The sequence below is a fragment of the Sturnus vulgaris genome, chromosome 16 (assembly GCF_052056855.1).
Source record: "Sturnus vulgaris isolate bStuVul1 chromosome 16, bStuVul1.hap1, whole genome shotgun sequence".
Taxonomy (NCBI): Eukaryota; Metazoa; Chordata; class Aves; order Passeriformes; family Sturnidae; genus Sturnus; species Sturnus vulgaris.
The window spans coordinates 2,252,313-2,267,682 of record NC_142258.1 but is presented as its reverse complement, the minus strand read 5'-3'; the positions used below and the strand labels follow the sequence as shown (position 1 = coordinate 2,267,682).

Below are 15,370 nucleotides of genomic sequence, written 5' to 3'. Positions count from 1 at the left end.
TGGGCTGCAGAGGGGCACAATCAGGGTTGGGGATGACCCCATTTGGGAGTGAGCCAGAGCCTGGGACAGTGTCGAGGTGAGAAATACAGCCTTTATTGATATGATCCAGAGGGCTGATCTCTGCTGGGGGTCCATCCCCCAGGACAGCAGGGACCAACTGTAAGGCCCAGGGCTGAGAGCCCCTCACTCCCCCCAGTTCTCCTTAGCAAAGCATCCTCCCACCCAAACTGGGAGTCACTCCTGTCCCCCAGTCACAGGGGGAGCTGGACACTGGTTTGAGGCAGCAGCATCCCCAAGCAGGGTGTGACAGGAGCCCACACCACCCCATATGCCCCCCAGGAAGGGAAGGGGCTGAGCTGGGCCCCGTGCTGGGAGAAGGGGGGACAGAGGGACAGCCCCAGTGATCCCCACTGGCCCCAGCTCGGGGAGAAGCGGCTCCAGGCTGAGCCTGGCCTTGGCGGCAGCGCAGGGTGCCAGGTTCTGGCCCTGCCAGGGGGACAGTGGCCAGAGCACCGGGTGCCCCCAGCCCTTAGGTGGGCGGCTTGCGGAACACACTCCAGGCGTGGAAGCAGCGGGTGAAGGGCCAGGGCTCGTTGCCTTTCCGCACCAGCCGCAGCTTGCGGGGGTGTGTGGGGTCCTTGGAGCGCATGTGCTGGATGTACACCTGGGGCAGAGCATTGCCGTGGGGTCCTGGCCCTCACCCACCTCCAGGGCTGGCATTCCCCAGCCCAGAGATTTGCACCACCCAGATCAGGGCCCTGAGGGGAGAAGGAAATGCCCAAATCTTCCCCCACACAGTCCCAAGCATGGAGGGAGGTCTTACCTGGCATGCCTTGAGGCTCAGCTTGATCTCCACCTGGCTGGTCTGGGTGCCCACCCACATGTAGACCTGAAGAAAAGATCAGCAGCTGGGCTCAGCCCACAGAGCGACTGGAAGATCTGGGCCCAGGACAGCCTCATGCCCCCAGCTCACCTCCCGCCCGTTATCCAGCAGCATGATGTCATCATCAGCCAGGTCATCCTGGCAGAAATCTGAGCACTTTTCTGACACGGAGAAATAACCCTTCTCATTGGAGCATCTGCAGTAAGATGGACAGAGACAGCAGCAGGTATGAGTAGAGGGAAGGAAAATGATGGAGCAGCTGTTCAAGCTGGTTGGTTCCCAAGGGGGATGGGCTCTGTGGGAGGAAGGGAAGTGGCACAGCCTGGAGCCAGTGCCCACCTGAAGAGCCGTGAGTGCTTCATGTAGTCGGCATCTTCATCGTAGGGCTTCTGACCCCCAATGCCCACCCAGAAGAAGTTTTCGGGTTCTTCTCCCTCGTTGATAACCTGAAAGGGCAGGAACAAGGCTGAGTGTGGCCTGGATGGTCACTGTCACCCAGGTAAGGTGGCACTGAAGCCCTGCTCACCTGTTTGCTGTAGGAGTCATCAAACATGTGGTTCATGATGTCCTCAGCCAGCTTGGCCTCATCAGGGTCAGCTGCCCGGCCCACCCAGGTGTAGACAATGCCCTGGTTGTCCGTGCTCTCAAAGGGCACCTGGGGGGACAGTGGAGTCAGGGGCTGCCCGGGAGGGAGGAGGGCACCCAGGCAGCCCTGAGGATGCTCAGCCAACAGCAGTACCTTGAGGATGAAGCAGAACTCGGAGTTGAGCAGAGCAGCATCCGTGTTGATCTGGATGCACCTGGAGACAGAGACCCATTAGCTGTGCCCACCAGCAGGAATCCCACCTGGATCTGGCACCCGTGGGTGCTGCCTGGCACAGAGCAGCCCTGGAGCACTGACCTGGTGCAGAGGGCCCCGCCGTTGGTGCGGATGTGGTACAGGCTGGGCTGGGGAGTGCTGACCCGGTCCTTCCGCTTGCCCCGGTGGATCACAAACCTCCTCTTGAAGTGCGACAGGAATTTGGGGTTCTCCTGCTGCTGCGTCATGCGCACCACCTGGACAGGGGTGCACGTCAGAAGGGGCACAGGGACTTCCCAAACACAGCTCCAAGCCCCAGCTGCACCCCCCGTGCCAGCTCCCATCTCTGCTGCTGTCCTCTGCCTCAGCCTGAGGAGCAGACAGGGGATGGGGGAGAGGAGAGGCAAAGCTGGGCCACCCCTGTGTCATCCCCAAACTGTGTCACCTCCAGCTTGCCACGGAAGTGACTCTCAAACTTCTTCTGGAGGCTGAAGGTGAAGGTGAGCCAGCCCATGTTGGAGGCCTCCCGGCCCTGCCAGAAGTAGACGATGCACTGGGAGTCTTCCTCTGGCTGCTTCTCCTCCTCTTCTTCCTCACCCTCCTCTTCCCCTTTGCCTTCACCCTTCTTCTTTTTCTCCTCATCCTCCTCGTACTCCACTGGCACCCAGTACCTGAGGGCAGGAACAGGGAGTGATTTGACGGATGGGACAGTCGGGAGGACTGGGCAGGAAAGTTGGGGACAAGGTGGTCCAGCACCCTTCTGAGAGGGGACAAGCCAGGTGTCACCTGCACAGGAAGACGTAGCAGTCGTGGGTGTGGAAGTGGCCAAACTCCTCCTCAGGCAGGCGAGTGAATTTCTTGCCCTCCAGCACGAAGCCCTCCATGCCATCCAGGTCCTCGTTCCACTCCTCCATCAGCTGCTCCGCCTGTGGCCCCACGTGCTCAGTCAGCCTCCCAGCTCCTCCACCAGCACCCAACCCCACCCCATGGGGGATTCATGGGGGGTCCCCAGCCCTACCTCACTGAGGGGCATGGGGGGCTGGCGGGGCAGGAAGAGTGCAGTGAGGTCAGCCTTCATCTGGTCCTTCTTCTCGGCGTCCTTGCGGACCTTGCCGGCCAGGCCACCATCCTGCAGCACCGTCTCGGCATTCCGGGTGTAATCCACGCGCAGGACGTCATCCCAGTTCTTGAACTTGGACTTGAACACCTACATCACAGAATTGTTAAGGCTGGAAAAGACCTCCAAGATCATCAAGTTCAAGCCATGACCGATCTCAACCTCGTCAACCAGACCAGAGCACCGGGTGCCATCTCCAGTCATTCCTTGAAAACCTCCTGATGTTCAAGGTGTAAACTGGGGAGTAGGTAACAGACCCTCGGCCACAGCCCCCTCCCAGGCACTCAGCACCCATCTGAGGGGTCCATGGCCTACCTGGCACTCGGTGCCCTCCAGATTCCTGGTGACCATGGCGTGCTTGGGCCGGTGCAGCATCGTGCACAGCTCCTGGCTCAGCTTCAGCGCCGCTGCCCGCACCAGCCGTGACGATTTCCTCCCGATCCAGATGAAGACATCCGACCAGCAGTCCAGGATGTACACGCTCTTGGTGTCCAGCAGGCTCTGCAGCTGAGGGCACCACAAGGAAGGGGGGGTCAGATGCCTGCAGGTGTTCCCAGATGGAAAACACCCTCCATGCTCCCGACAGAGCAGAGCATCCCCCAGCCAGGCTAGCTGAACCTCCCTCTCCCAGGGCATGGCTGGAGGCAGAAGGGGCATGAAACCAGTCTCACTGGTCAGACTGGGAGAACCTCCCCGCCCCATCCTACCAGGCGCATCTCTGGCATCAGATCAGCCTTCAGCCTCTTCTTGTGCTCCACGGAGAGCTTGTAGTTGATCTGGGGAAGCTCCAGGTAGCCCAGACCGAGGCCGACCTGCAGAGGGGATGGGGACAAAGATGAGTGGGGACTGCAGGACCCTAGCAGGGCTGCTGGCCCTATGGATGCAGCTCCCCACCTTGTACAGCTTGGGCTTGTGGGGCTGGAAGTCATCAGGGACACAGGGTCGGATCTCCTCAGGCTGTCCCCCCAGCACGTCCCAGAATTCGGGGGTCTCCTGGCCCTGGGTGAGCAGTGTGATCTCGGCCTTGCCTTTTCGCTCATTCTTGTTGATCTTCTCAGCGAAGAGCCTGCAGTGGGAGCAGGTGAGATGGCAGCTGGGCTCCCCACACCCCCGGCACCCCTACCAGCCCTACCTGGCCTTGGTGGTGCTGCTCAGCGTGGCCTGGCTCCCACGCCACACCATGAGGTCAAGGCCATGATCCAGGAGGAAAACAAACCTGGTGGAGAGAGGTGAGAGGAATCAGGAGAGAATGGAGTGTGCTGAGCATCCTCCCAATCCTGGGGCAGGACACCAAGCGGGGTTTGAATCCATATTCTTATAGAAAGGTGCTGGCATAGCCCATTTGCACCACAGAACTGCAGCTATAATGTCTCAGGTGGACCCTGCTGAACCTTCTGCAAGGACCCTCTGTCCCCTGGCCACTCACCGCGGGTCCAGCGATGTCCCTTTCAGTGCCACTGGCTCCAGCTTGACATTCTTCTTCCCATAGACACGGTAGAGCCTGGGGAAGGGACAGCCATGGTGGAACATGGGGTACTGCCTGCCCCACACATCTCCCCAGCCCCTGTCCCTAGCTGTACCTGGTGACGTACTGCGTGTCCTCAACAGTGAAGAAACCGCTGGCCGTGCCACCCTCGATGTAGGAGATGTCATTGTCGAAGACCTGAAGGCAGAGAGGGGGTGAGGCTGGGACAGGAGGGGTCGGGGGCTACAGGGGAGCTGGGGATTGGCCTCACCTGAAGGAACTCTTCACTTTCATCCCCCATCTCCTCCCGGATGCTGCGGCACTCAGCCCCCAGGTAGTTGCGGAGGTTGACAGCGTGGATGGCAGAACAGGCCTTCTTGTCCAGCGTGGCCTCCTGCCCAATCCAGTAGTAGATCTCCCAGTTCAGGGAACCATTCTCATCCAGGAAGGTCTGGGAAGGACAAGGGTGTGAGATGGGATGGCTGCAGCTCTGAGCAGGGGATGTGGGGGACCCTTAGTCCTCTCCAGCTACCTTGAGCACGATGTAGCAGTCGGCTTCGTAGAACTTGCCATGGAAAGCCTCGTCCACCAGCGTGGGCACGAAGTTCTCAATCTGCCAGACACAGAGGCCAGGCAGCTGTCCCACATCCTCACTGAAGAACTCCGAATAGTCCAGCTGTGGCTTCTCCAGGCCCTGGTCCCAGCGCCGAGTCTTCAGGTCTGGCGCCTTCGCCTCCCCACTCTCCTGTGGGATGGGAACAGCTCAAATTAGGGACACCAGAAACCTGGCTGGCACCCAAGGTAGGCAGGGACATTGTGATGCCCTCAGGGCCCCTCTCCTGTCCCAGACCCTACCTCTATCTTCTTATTCTTCTCCTGGGCCACATCTGACATCCCCTTCAGCACCTGCTTGGCCTGGTCATCCTGGGCAGAGTCCTTGCGTCGCCGGAGCCGCATCTTGCGGGCCAGTGGGTCCTTGGTGCTGCTCCCTGGGGACACAGGGACGGGGTGAGAGGCAGCCACGCCACCTGTGGGGCACCCTACGGGGCAGGGCTCATGTCCCAGCCTCTCCCAGGGCCATGCCAAGGCAAGGAATGTGTGCCTCCATTCCTACACACCCACCCGCAGCAGCAGCAGCGACGGTGGCGGGGGAGGCTCCGGCCAGGCGGAGCTGGTTCTGCAGGGAGAAGTCGATGTTGTACCACTCCGAGGATCGATCCGCCGGCTTCGGGGGCATCACCAGGCTGGGGTTCTCACGCACGTCCAGGATCTGCCAAGCAAGGCACAGAGACCTCGGTGAAGGACACGCTCACAGGGACATTTGGAAGTGTGGCATGGGATGGAGACCTCCACAGCGCTCCAGTGAGATGAGGGGATGTGGAAGGAGCACCGAATCCATGTGGCAGATTGCAGGTATTGGCCCTGAGCTCCCCTGCCCTAGCCTCATCCAGCCCACCCTCCAGCCCTGGATCTCAGGGAGGTGCTGGGGCTGTGGTGGAGCCAGCCCAGGGCAGAGAGGCTCTGGGTGCCCACCTCCACGTCTGTCAGGAAGTGGATGGCCTCTGGCAGTGTCACCAGGCGGTTCTTGTTCAGCACCAACTTCCTCAGCTTGGAGCACCTGTGGGAGAGTGATGCTGGTGACAGGCCAGCCCAGGATGACCTGTGACCACACAACCTCTGTGTTCCCCCTTGGGGACACAGCAGATCCAGTTGTGTGTTCCTTACCTGCACAGGCTCTCAGGGATGAGCTCCAGGTTGTTGTTGGCTGCCATGAACTCCTCAAGATTGGTGAGCTTGCCAATGCCTGAGGGGATCCCATCAAAGTCCAGCTTGTTGGAGTTCAGGTATATCTTCTTCAGCTTGGTCAGCTTACAGATGGCCGACTGGGGAAAGGGGGAGATGGTGGGGTGAGGGAGAACCATGGAAACACGAGCAGGGATGGCACATAAGGGCAGGGACATACAGGTAAGGAGGTGAGCTGGTTGCGGGACAGGTTGAGGGTCTCCAGCTGGGTCCACTGGTCGATGCAGAGGGACAGCTCTGTGATCTGGTTGCTGCTGAGGTTGAGGCGCCGCAGGCTGCTCAAGGTGTAGAGACACTCGGGGACACGGCTGAGGTCATTGCAGGACAGGTCCACATCTGGGGAAAGAGACAACGGGATGACACCACCAGCCAGACCAACACAGCGGCTGGGAGAGCCCCTGGAGGGCTCTGTGGGGCTGGATGCCCTGGCCCTACCCGCCAGGTTGACCAGGCTCTCGAGGCTGGTGGGCAGGTTGCTCTGCGTGCGCTGGGTGTTGCGGAGGTGCAGGGTCTGCAGGGCTGTCATCGCTGGGAGCTGCCTGCAGACCAGGGAGAGCCACAGGGCAGAGAGAGCGTCAAGAGGGAGCAGGAACCTCAGTGCCAGCCCTGCCAGACTGGCAGCCAGCCTAGGGAGTGGGGCTGTACCGGAGCTGTGCGTGCAGCAGGGGGTTGTTGTTGAGGATGAGAGTCTGAAGGTGCACCAGGCGTCTCATCTGTGGTGGGAGACTCTCCAGCTTGTTGTCACTCAGGTCCAGGTACAGCAGGTCCGTCAGGTTGATGAAGAGCTGGTTGGGGATGGTGTCGATGCTGCAGGGATATGGGGAAATTCAGGACTGCCTAGGCTCTCCCTTGAGGAGGGGGAGGGAGCAGGACCCAGAGCAAAGTGTGACCAATAGGGATGGCCCTGGCCGGGGGGAAGATGGTCACCCTAGTCTGGACCCACCTGTTGTGGCCAAGGTTAAGGACCAGCATGTTCTTGGCATTCTCCAGCTCCCTGGGACATTCTGTGAGCTGGTTGTAGCTCAGGTCCTGGAAAAATGGGAACACAAAGCAGCTATCACCCTCTGCCCCACACCCAAACCTGAGGACTGGGGGGCATCTCCAGGGGCACAGCAGCAGATGGGCCAGCACACAGGGAACCCAGGGAACCCATCCAAGGCATCAAGGAGGCATTGCCAGAGGGTCATCCTGCTGACAGCCAGCTTCCCTGGAGCTCAGCCATGGGCTTGGGACTGGTGCTCCCAAGGAGCCACCAAGGTGCAGGAATGGGATCCAGGAGTCTGAGCTGGCTCCTGCATCAGCTGAGGAGACTCTGCACCCACCAGCACTGAGAGGTCATCCAGCTGGAAGATGTCATCAGGGACTCCCGAGTTCTTCAGGCTGTTTGCACGAGCCACAATTGCCTGCAAAGGGGAGAGAGGCAGGAATGCAGCTGCCTGCTGAGCCCCCAGGGTGCCCAGGTATGATCCTCGTGTGCCTTCAGATCCCAGAGGTGCCTGGGGACCCCTGGGGCAGGAGGGGGACACTCACCCGGAGGCAGGGCAGGCCGGAGAGCTCTCCATGGAGTGTGGTGAGGCTGTTGTGACTCACAGAGAGGTGTTCCTGCAGGGAAGCCCCAGACAAGCCCGAGTAAGCAGAGAGAGGAGCTGGGGCTGCGCAGGGCAAGAGTTGGGCCCCCACATTCATGTGGAGGCTCCTCCATCCCAGGAAAATTGGGGACTTGTGAAGTCACACACAGGCTGCTGGGACACTCCCAGTCCCAAAGTTGGTTGTGCATGCCTGTGCTGTCTCCACACCCTTCATTCCCTGGGGTAACCCTGGCTGGACACCTCAGCCCTGCTGTAGGGTTTGAGGTGCTCTGGGATGCCACTGAGCTGGCCCACACAATCTCGGTGCAAACAGATCCCAGCCCTTGGAAACGCCTCTCAGTGGGTGATCTGGAAATGAGCAGACGTGGGCACTGCTGGGGTAGGAGGAATTTCCTTGGGGAAATGTTTTCCTCTGAGCATCACCAGCCCCGGCTGTTGCCTGCTCAGGAACACAAGGAATTGGCAGGCTGTGGGCAGGATGCCAGGATTTCATTTTTTTCAGTCTTGCTGTGGCCCCTGAGCACCTGGCAGGGCTGGCAGGAGCGTGGCTCTGAGCGGCAGGGAGGGATTCCCTGCACCTGGCACAGGGACGGGGATTTCTGGCAGCATTTAAAGCCCTGAGATTGTCTGACACTGACAGGATGAGGTCCCTGATGTGCTGTGGACACCACCAAAACCAAACTTAGCCACGACTCCACCCACGGCCTGGTAGAGCCGCCCAAAAAACAAAGCCAGGCAGCTGCCAGCTCCTGCTCTCTATATACTTTGGCAAAGGAAAAGGAAAAAAAAGCCCCAAAAAACCTTGATCCTCTCCATTGTGACCATCACCCTTCCCTTCTGCTACAGGGCAGAGGATCTAAGCATGGTTTTTAATCAGGGTTTCTAGGGAAACAAGGTGAAACTGAGTGGAGGTCCACCCCAACCCCACTCCTGACAGCTCCTGCATCTCATTTCAACCACGCATTGTAGCTCAGTGCTATTATTAGACACCAGAGCATCTGCTGCTGAGCCACGAGGCTGGCAGGGAACAGACTCCCGTTGGATCCCACGGCCCCAGTGGGACAGGGGAGCCCCATTCCATCCCAAACACGGGGCTCACCAGCTTCTGGAGGGCAGCGAGCTCCTCGGGCAGGTAACAGAGCCCCGTGCGGTTCAGCTTCAGCCAGCGCAGGCTCGTCATTGCCTTCACATGCTCCGGGAAGTATCCGCCCTGGAGAGGAGGAGGGTGAGGAAACCACCTGTCCCATGGGATGAGGATGTGGGGAGCTCAGTCTGATTGATGCTCTACGGTCATGGGAGGTATGGCACCGAGCAGTCCTATGGGACTGGGAACTGTGGGGATTGGGATTACTCAATAAAATTATCTCAGTCCCATAAAACTGGGAACTAGAGGGCAGAGATCACCCAGTCCGAGGGGACTGGGAGCTGGGGGCCATGGAGACCCAGTCTTGTGGAACTGGGAGCTGGGATCGCCCAGTCCTGTGGAACTGGGAGCGGCGATCGCCCAGTCTGTGGGAGTGGGAACTGGAGACTCGGGGATCACTTGTCTCTCTGGGGGTGGGATTGCTCAACCACAGCAGCTTGACGGTGGTCAGGGATCGCCCACCCCCTCAGTACCCACAGGCTCGGGACCGGGACTGCCCCAGGTCAACCACCCCGGGCGGGGCCGGGGTCGGGATTCCCCCGCCCCGGAGGCCGAGCCAGGCCTGACAACCCCGCGGGGCCCGGGCCCCCTGGAGCCCTGTGTGCCAGGCTGTCCCCCGCTCCCTCTCCCCCGCACCTTGAAGTCGTTGCCGCTGAGATCGACGCCGCGGACGAAGGGCAGGACGCCGGTGGCCGCCATGGCGGAAGGGCGGGGGGACCCTGAGGCGGCACCGCGCCCTGACAGGCCCCGCCCCCTTCAGGCCACGCCCTCCAGTCCCGCCCCGGCCGTGACGCACCGGGGATTGGGCGGGGCCGGACGCTACTTCCGCGCGCAAGTGGGCGGGGCCGCGCCGCGCCGCGCCCCCATTGGCTGGGGCTGCGCCGGGGGCGCGCGGTGAGCGCGGGGCGGGGGCGCGCGGGCGCAGCGCCGGGCCCGGGCTGGTCCCGGTCCCGGTCCCGGTCCCGGTCCCGGTCCCGGTGCCGGTGCCGCCTCCCCTCGCTCAGTGGGGTCGCGGGGGGCTCCCTTCCAGCGGTACCGTCCCAGCACCGCCGCTTCCCCGCGAGGCTTTGCGGTAGGGCCGGATGAGGAGCGGGTGACCCTTTCCCCGAGTGTCCATTCCTTCTCCGGGATGCCCCTTCCTTTCCCTGGGGTGTCCCTTCCCGGGGGTGCTCGTTCGTTGGGGTGTCCCTTCCTTCCCTGCTGTGTCCCTTCCCGGGGTGACCCTTGCTCCCTCGCCGCACCCAGGCGTCCCGGCGGCGGTGCGAGCCTTTGTCCCGGAGGAAAGCGGGTCAGCGGAACCCCTTGTTCCTCCCGCCCTGCAGCTGTGCCTGTCCCGGGGAGACAGATCCACCAAGGGTGACACTCCTGATCTCCGCAGGGCGACCATGGCGGCGTTTTGGCAGCAGCGGGGCAGGCGGCAGGAGAACGGCGGGCTGGGCAGTGTCATCGACGGGCTGGGCAGCGTGTTCGATGTGCTCTTGGCCAACGCCAGGCTGGTGCTGGGCGTCAGCGGCGCGGCCGTGCTGGCCATCGCCACGCTGGCCGTCAAGAGGGTAAGGCTGGGGCGAGGATCAGAGCACGGGAAGATGCACAGGAGAGCTGGGTTGGCCCCAGTGTGGTGGGGCAAGATGTGCCCCAAACCTCGATGGCTGCTCCTGAGTTGGTTTCTTGCATATGGCACAAACGCCACCGGTGCTGGCAGCAGTGCCATGGGTGTGGAGCTGCCTGCTCCCACCCTGTAGGACCATGCATCCATGTTCTGTTTGCGTGGAGAATTTGGAATACAGTATCCCATCTCAAAAGGTGTCTGGGACTTAATTTGTATTTGGGTGTCTGCCATGTAAAACCTGCAGGAAGATGTGGCCCCCCAAACTGGGTGTTTTTCTGAGTAGAAGCCTTGAGTGGGGCTCTCCCCCCACTGCTGGGCTGTTGTCACACATAATTCACGAAAAACAAAGATAACAACTTGTCCTCTTGGATTTTCCTTCCCTCCAGCTCATCGACCGAGCCACCAGCCCTCGGGATGAGGGCGATCCCAAAGCTGAGCAGAAGTCCCTGGAGGAGAGCTGGCAGGACTTGGCATTGATCAAGACAACACCAAAACCCCCCAAGAAGCAGAGAAGGGAAGACCTCAGCGAGCCTCTGCTCTCTCCAGCTCGGCCTTTGGTGCCAGGTGAGGCTCCCAGTGCCCAGCCAGGAAGATCACCTTGGTGTGCTCTGGGTGGCTGAGCCGGGAGCTCTGCGTTATTTTTAGCTCAGTGTCCGAAAGCCAACCCGACTGGGCCTGCCCTCCTGGGAGGCTCCCGAGCCATGGCCCCTTTTTAGGCAATGCCTGTGGAAACAGGAGCTCTGATGACAGCTGGGGGACCCTGGCCAGCACTGCGGGGGCTGTTGGGGTTTGTTTCCTCTGGAGCAGTGGTGACTGTCCTCGTTTTCTGGGTCAGCTCTGCCTGTAGGAAGGTGCGTTCGGGAGCTGCTGCAGACAAAGGCTGCCTTGTCCTGCTGCCCATGGAGATGGCGATTTTCCAAGTGGGAAACTGGCCCAGCTCGGTCCAGGGCATATCCTGAGATACTGGACCCAGAGCAGGATTGTTTGTAGGATCCTTGTGTGAGAAGGTGGAGGGGCAGGCACTGATCTCTCTGATGACCGATAGGACATGAGGGAACAGTAGAAGCTGTGTCAGGGGAGGTTTAGGCTGGATATTAGGAAAAAGGTTCTTCCCCCAGAGGGTGCTGGGGCTCTGACCAGGCTCCCCAGGGAATGGTCATGGCCCCAGGGCTGTTGGAGCTCCAGGAGCATTTGGACAATACTTGACAGGAGTCCTTGTTGGGGTGTCTGTGCAGGGTCAGGAGTTGGACTGGATGATTTTATACTTTCCAACTCGGCATGTTTTGTGATTCTATGACCCTGGCAGCAAGTCCTTTGCATGGTTCCCATCTCTGGCTGAGGAGTGAGGTTGGGAACAGTTGGGTTTTGGGGTTGGTTTGGGCTCTACATGGCTGACAAGTGCTGTTAACATCAGTGGGCCCAACGAGGGCCCTTGGTGAGGACTGTCACCTCCGGAGGGGTGGGCTGAGAGCTGGGCACCCAACTCTGCTTTCCCCTCTGCTGCTGAAGGTTTCAGATGATGTGCTCAGAGCTGTGACTCCTCCTTTCCCTTCTCACAGACCCCAGCGGCTGCACTGCCCCTCTGGGGGCTCCTCAGGTCAAGTCCAGCCCCCTGCGCTGCCTCACGCTGCAGGAGAAGCTCCTCTCACACAGCAGCCAGCTGGCCGTGCCCGAGATCCAAGCGTCCCTCGTGCCACAGCTGGCCCGGAGCATCTGCACCCAACTGCAGAACTTCCTGCGGAGCAAGTTCCCAGAGCTGCCCTTCGGCCGCCTCTTCCTCAGCGGAGCCCTGCTCGATGGCCTCGAGGTCCTGGCAGCTGACCACATCCACCTCATGCTCCCGGTGGTCCTTGACTCCGGGCTCTGGAACCTCATCTCTGGAGAGGACACCGTGGTGAGGAACCCCCAGTACTGGATGATCAAGAGGATCAATCTGGGCTATTTCCCTCGTGGGTGCAGCCCCTGGGACAGGTTCATTGTGGGCCGGTACCTCTCCTCCAGTGTGCTCAACGAGACCCTCCACAAGCTGCTGGTGGCCTCCATCAACTGGCCTGCCATCGGTGGCCTGCTGGGGTGTGCCATCCACCCCGTGGTGGCCTCCCGGGAGCTGAAGCTGGAAGTCAAACACGATCAGGTTGAGCTGAGCATCACCCTTTTCCCAGTGGTAGAAATGGAGGACAAGGTTCTTCTGGCTGTTCCTCCTGAAGGACTGGTGGAAAACCTCTGGCTGGAGAGCTTTTACAGGGCAGAGGTCTCGAGGGTGAAGGAGCTGGATGCCAGCGACTCCGGGGCTCGGCAGCTCTGCCTCCGCATCCTGAACGGCGTCTGCAGGAGCCAGCCCAGCCTGCACAAACTGGGTGGCAGCCCCATGACCCACGTCATCCTGCACCTCAGTGACACTGCTACAGACTGGGCAGAGGAAAGCCTTGCTGACAGGTTCCAGCAGGTGCTGGAGGAGCTGGTGGCCTCACTGGAGAAAGGAGTCCTGCCTTCTTATTTCAACCCCAAAATCAACCTGTTCTCCGGGCTGTTGGAAGAGGAAATTGATGAGATGGGTTTTGTGCTCTACAGGGCCATATCTGAGCCAGAGGTCCTGCTGAAGTGAGCGGTGTGTTGGGAGCTCCTGAACGTGGGGTGGTGCTCCCCTGCCTGCTGCTCCCTGCTGTGAGGGCTGTGATGCTTCTAGTTGACTAGTCAGTAAGAGGCAAAGTTCTTGCACTTTATGAGAAGAAAAAGTTTCTTGTGTGAATAAAACATGCCTGAGCAGAGGTGGGTGCTGGCAGAAGGAGCCCAGAGGCTCTGCTGAAGCCGGGATGAGGGCAGCCCACACCACACATGTGAGTTCTGTCTGTTGGGAGCTCAGTGAAGCATGTTTGGTCTCTGGCTCCCAGTGTCCTCTGCCTGTCCCCAGTTGTCAGGTTCCCCTCAGGCTCTGAGACCAGCTGGAGCTGGAGGGGAGCAGCCCCTTCCTGCTGCTGTGTCCTGCAGACCCCTCAGGTGCCACGTCCTGGGTTGGTCCTGTCACCAGCACCCCACGTGGCCTCACTGTGCCAGCACTCGGGGCAGAGGGGGAGCCTCACCCACCTGGAGGATTTTGCCAATCCCAAATAAGCCCTGTGGATGATCTGGGTGGTTGGGTGCTGGATGGTACAGCCATAGCAAATGGGGCTGGGGGTTTATTCCTTGGAAACCCTTCCAGCTGCCAGAAGGGGTGAGCTCAGCCCTACCTCTTTGTTCTGACAGTGTTGATGCTGCCCCGAAGAGGGGCCCTTGTACCATGCAGTGTTTTTCTGGAAGATGTCCTGAGAAAGAGCAGCTGGCTCTGGGGAAGCTCCTGGTTTCAGTTAGAGGCTGCAGCAGGGCTGTTTCCCCTCCCTGGTGGGTGAGGGCTGCCAGTATCTGTCTGCAGGTACCATGTCCCCTCCTGGTCTGTCTGGTCACCTTTTCACACATGTATTGCTGCTGTCTTGAGGTCCTTTTCCCCTGGAGCCCCACGGTATGGGGTGGGGAAGCAGGGCAGGAATGATGTTGTGAGCAGAATGCTTGCAAGAACTGAAGTGGTTTATGCTGTTTATTAAGAAGATATATTTTGTTTGGGTATTTTGTTGTTTTCTTTCTTTTGAGTGGCTGCTAGTAGGGTTTGGTCTGGCTCTAGTCCCAGAGAAAAGGAATTTATTCTTATATTTAATGGGAAGAGCTGATTTTGCACGCGGGTGGAGCTGGAGGAATCCTGTGGACTTCACTGTGAGCAGCTGTTGTGGTTTAATTTTCTCTATAGCTATCATCTTGTTTATGGGAGGAAAAAAACCTGCTTTTCCTCTCAGTCTTGACAATTACTTTGTTCCTCCAAACCACTTCCCAGGTGTTAGTGATGAGAATAAACTTTCCCTGTGCACACTGGTTCTCTGGTGTCAGCTCTCTCTTGTCTCCTTTCCCCTGCTAAGGGCTGGTGACCCCTCAGCTGTGGAGCCTTCCTGGGAACCACCCAGGGTGTGTCCTTGCTGCCTGGAGAGCTTGGTGATGGTCAGACCCCATCTTGCAAAGTCTTCCTCCTCCTCTTCAAAAGCCCTGGACCCACAGAGTGCTTGGCTGCAGTGTGGGAGCTGTGTGGACACAGCTTGTACCACTTACAGGGCTCAGCTGAGTATGGACCAGGGTGAGACTCCTAAAGCTACTCCTGGCTGATCCAGCAGCAGGGTTTAACCTGCTCCCTGTGTCCTGCCCAGCTGCTTCCCACTGCTGTTGCCATTCCAAGGTGGCTGGCCAGGCTGCTGCCCTGCCTTGGCTCAGTGACTGCATTCCAAAGCCTCATAATCCTGTTATTTTGGCCCAGGGTGTGTATTTTTAGGCCACGGCTGTTAATGGTGAGAGTGAGGGCTACAGGGAAATGCAATCCAAATTCTCCTGACTTTGTGCATGGACTCAGGCCTGACAGCAATGGACTGCTGCAGAGTTTCAGGCTCTCTTTCAGACCTGTGTTGCTGTGGGCTCTCCTTCCAGGTGCTCCAGACTCCTGCCTGTCCCCTCAGTGCTGACCCCAGGAACTGCTCTGTGCCCAGGAGCAGGATCCTGAGCAGCACTGGAGGTCCTGGCAGCACAGCACACAGGAATCCTGCAGGTCTCCCTCCTCTGATGAACAGAGGAAGCCCCAACAGCGAGGGAAGAGGCAGCCTGGCTTCCCAGGGAGTTCAGTCTGAACTCAGAACAGGAAAACAGAGCTTCCCTTCAACTCAGCCAGCTCTGTCTGTCCCAGGTCAGCAGATGCAGCTGGTGAGATAAAAACCCCTTTTCCCATCTCTTTGTAGCTCACTTCTAAATTACTGCAGGAGTTTCTGCCAAGAAAGCTCCTGTATTGTTCCAGTGATTGGAAAGAGCAAGATTTGGCTGGATGCTTTTACAGTAAAAGTGTCACTATTTTATAGAGGAAGAAATAATTAGGCAGAGTTAAGGTGTCACTGCAT

At 59.5% G+C, this 15,370-nt stretch overlaps 2 protein-coding genes across 2 annotated transcripts; one reads left to right on the top strand and one right to left on the bottom strand.

Moving 5' to 3' along the window:
- Nucleotides 1-71: 71 nt before the first annotated feature.
- Nucleotides 72-9,572, bottom strand: FLII (FLII actin remodeling protein). Its single transcript, XM_014871193.2, has 30 exons — nt 9,437-9,572; nt 8,756-8,866; nt 7,598-7,669; nt 7,390-7,470; nt 7,011-7,096; nt 6,713-6,874; nt 6,503-6,606; nt 6,228-6,403; nt 5,990-6,147; nt 5,798-5,882; nt 5,387-5,534; nt 5,120-5,253; nt 4,797-5,009; nt 4,536-4,715; nt 4,380-4,462; nt 4,226-4,300; nt 3,932-4,015; nt 3,694-3,865; nt 3,507-3,611; nt 3,115-3,306; nt 2,701-2,889; nt 2,469-2,608; nt 2,128-2,353; nt 1,785-1,939; nt 1,623-1,683; nt 1,410-1,538; nt 1,223-1,329; nt 974-1,079; nt 824-889; nt 72-664 (listed from the first exon to the last, which is right to left on the bottom strand). Exons 1-30 carry the CDS (start codon nt 9,497-9,499, stop codon nt 530-532), a joined length of 3,798 nt encoding a protein of 1,265 aa, XP_014726679.2. The 5' UTR covers nt 9,500-9,572; the 3' UTR covers nt 72-529.
- Nucleotides 9,573-9,759: 187 nt separating this feature from the next.
- On the top strand, nt 9,760-14,311 carry MIEF2 (mitochondrial elongation factor 2). The gene is made up of 4 exons (XM_014871202.2): nt 9,760-9,872; nt 10,179-10,353; nt 10,796-10,973; nt 11,969-14,311. Exons 2-4 carry the CDS (start codon nt 10,186-10,188, stop codon nt 13,012-13,014), a joined length of 1,392 nt encoding a protein of 463 aa, XP_014726688.1. The 5' UTR covers nt 9,760-9,872; nt 10,179-10,185; the 3' UTR covers nt 13,015-14,311.
- The last annotated feature ends 1,059 nt before the right edge of the window (nt 14,312-15,370 follow it).

Excerpts from the sequence above, each read along its gene's own strand:
- FLII (XM_014871193.2), bottom strand. The coding sequence starts at position 9,499 with ATGGCGGCCACCGGCGTCCTGCCCTTCGTCCGCGGCGTCGATCTCAGC. Across the intron at positions 6,404-6,502 it reads GAGCCTGGTCAACCTGGCGG|ATGTGGACCTGTCCTGCAAT; the intron begins GTAGGGCCAGGG and ends CTCTTTCCCCAG. Across the intron at positions 5,010-5,119 it reads AGAAGAATAAGAAGATAGAG|GAGAGTGGGGAGGCGAAGGC; the intron begins GTAGGGTCTGGG and ends CCCATCCCACAG.
- MIEF2 (XM_014871202.2), top strand. The coding sequence starts at position 10,186 with ATGGCGGCGTTTTGGCAGCAGCGGGGCAGGCGGCAGGAGAACGGCGGG. Across the intron at positions 10,354-10,795 it reads CCACGCTGGCCGTCAAGAGG|CTCATCGACCGAGCCACCAG; the intron begins GTAAGGCTGGGG and ends CCTTCCCTCCAG. Across the intron at positions 10,974-11,968 it reads AGCTCGGCCTTTGGTGCCAG|ACCCCAGCGGCTGCACTGCC; the intron begins GTGAGGCTCCCA and ends CCCTTCTCACAG.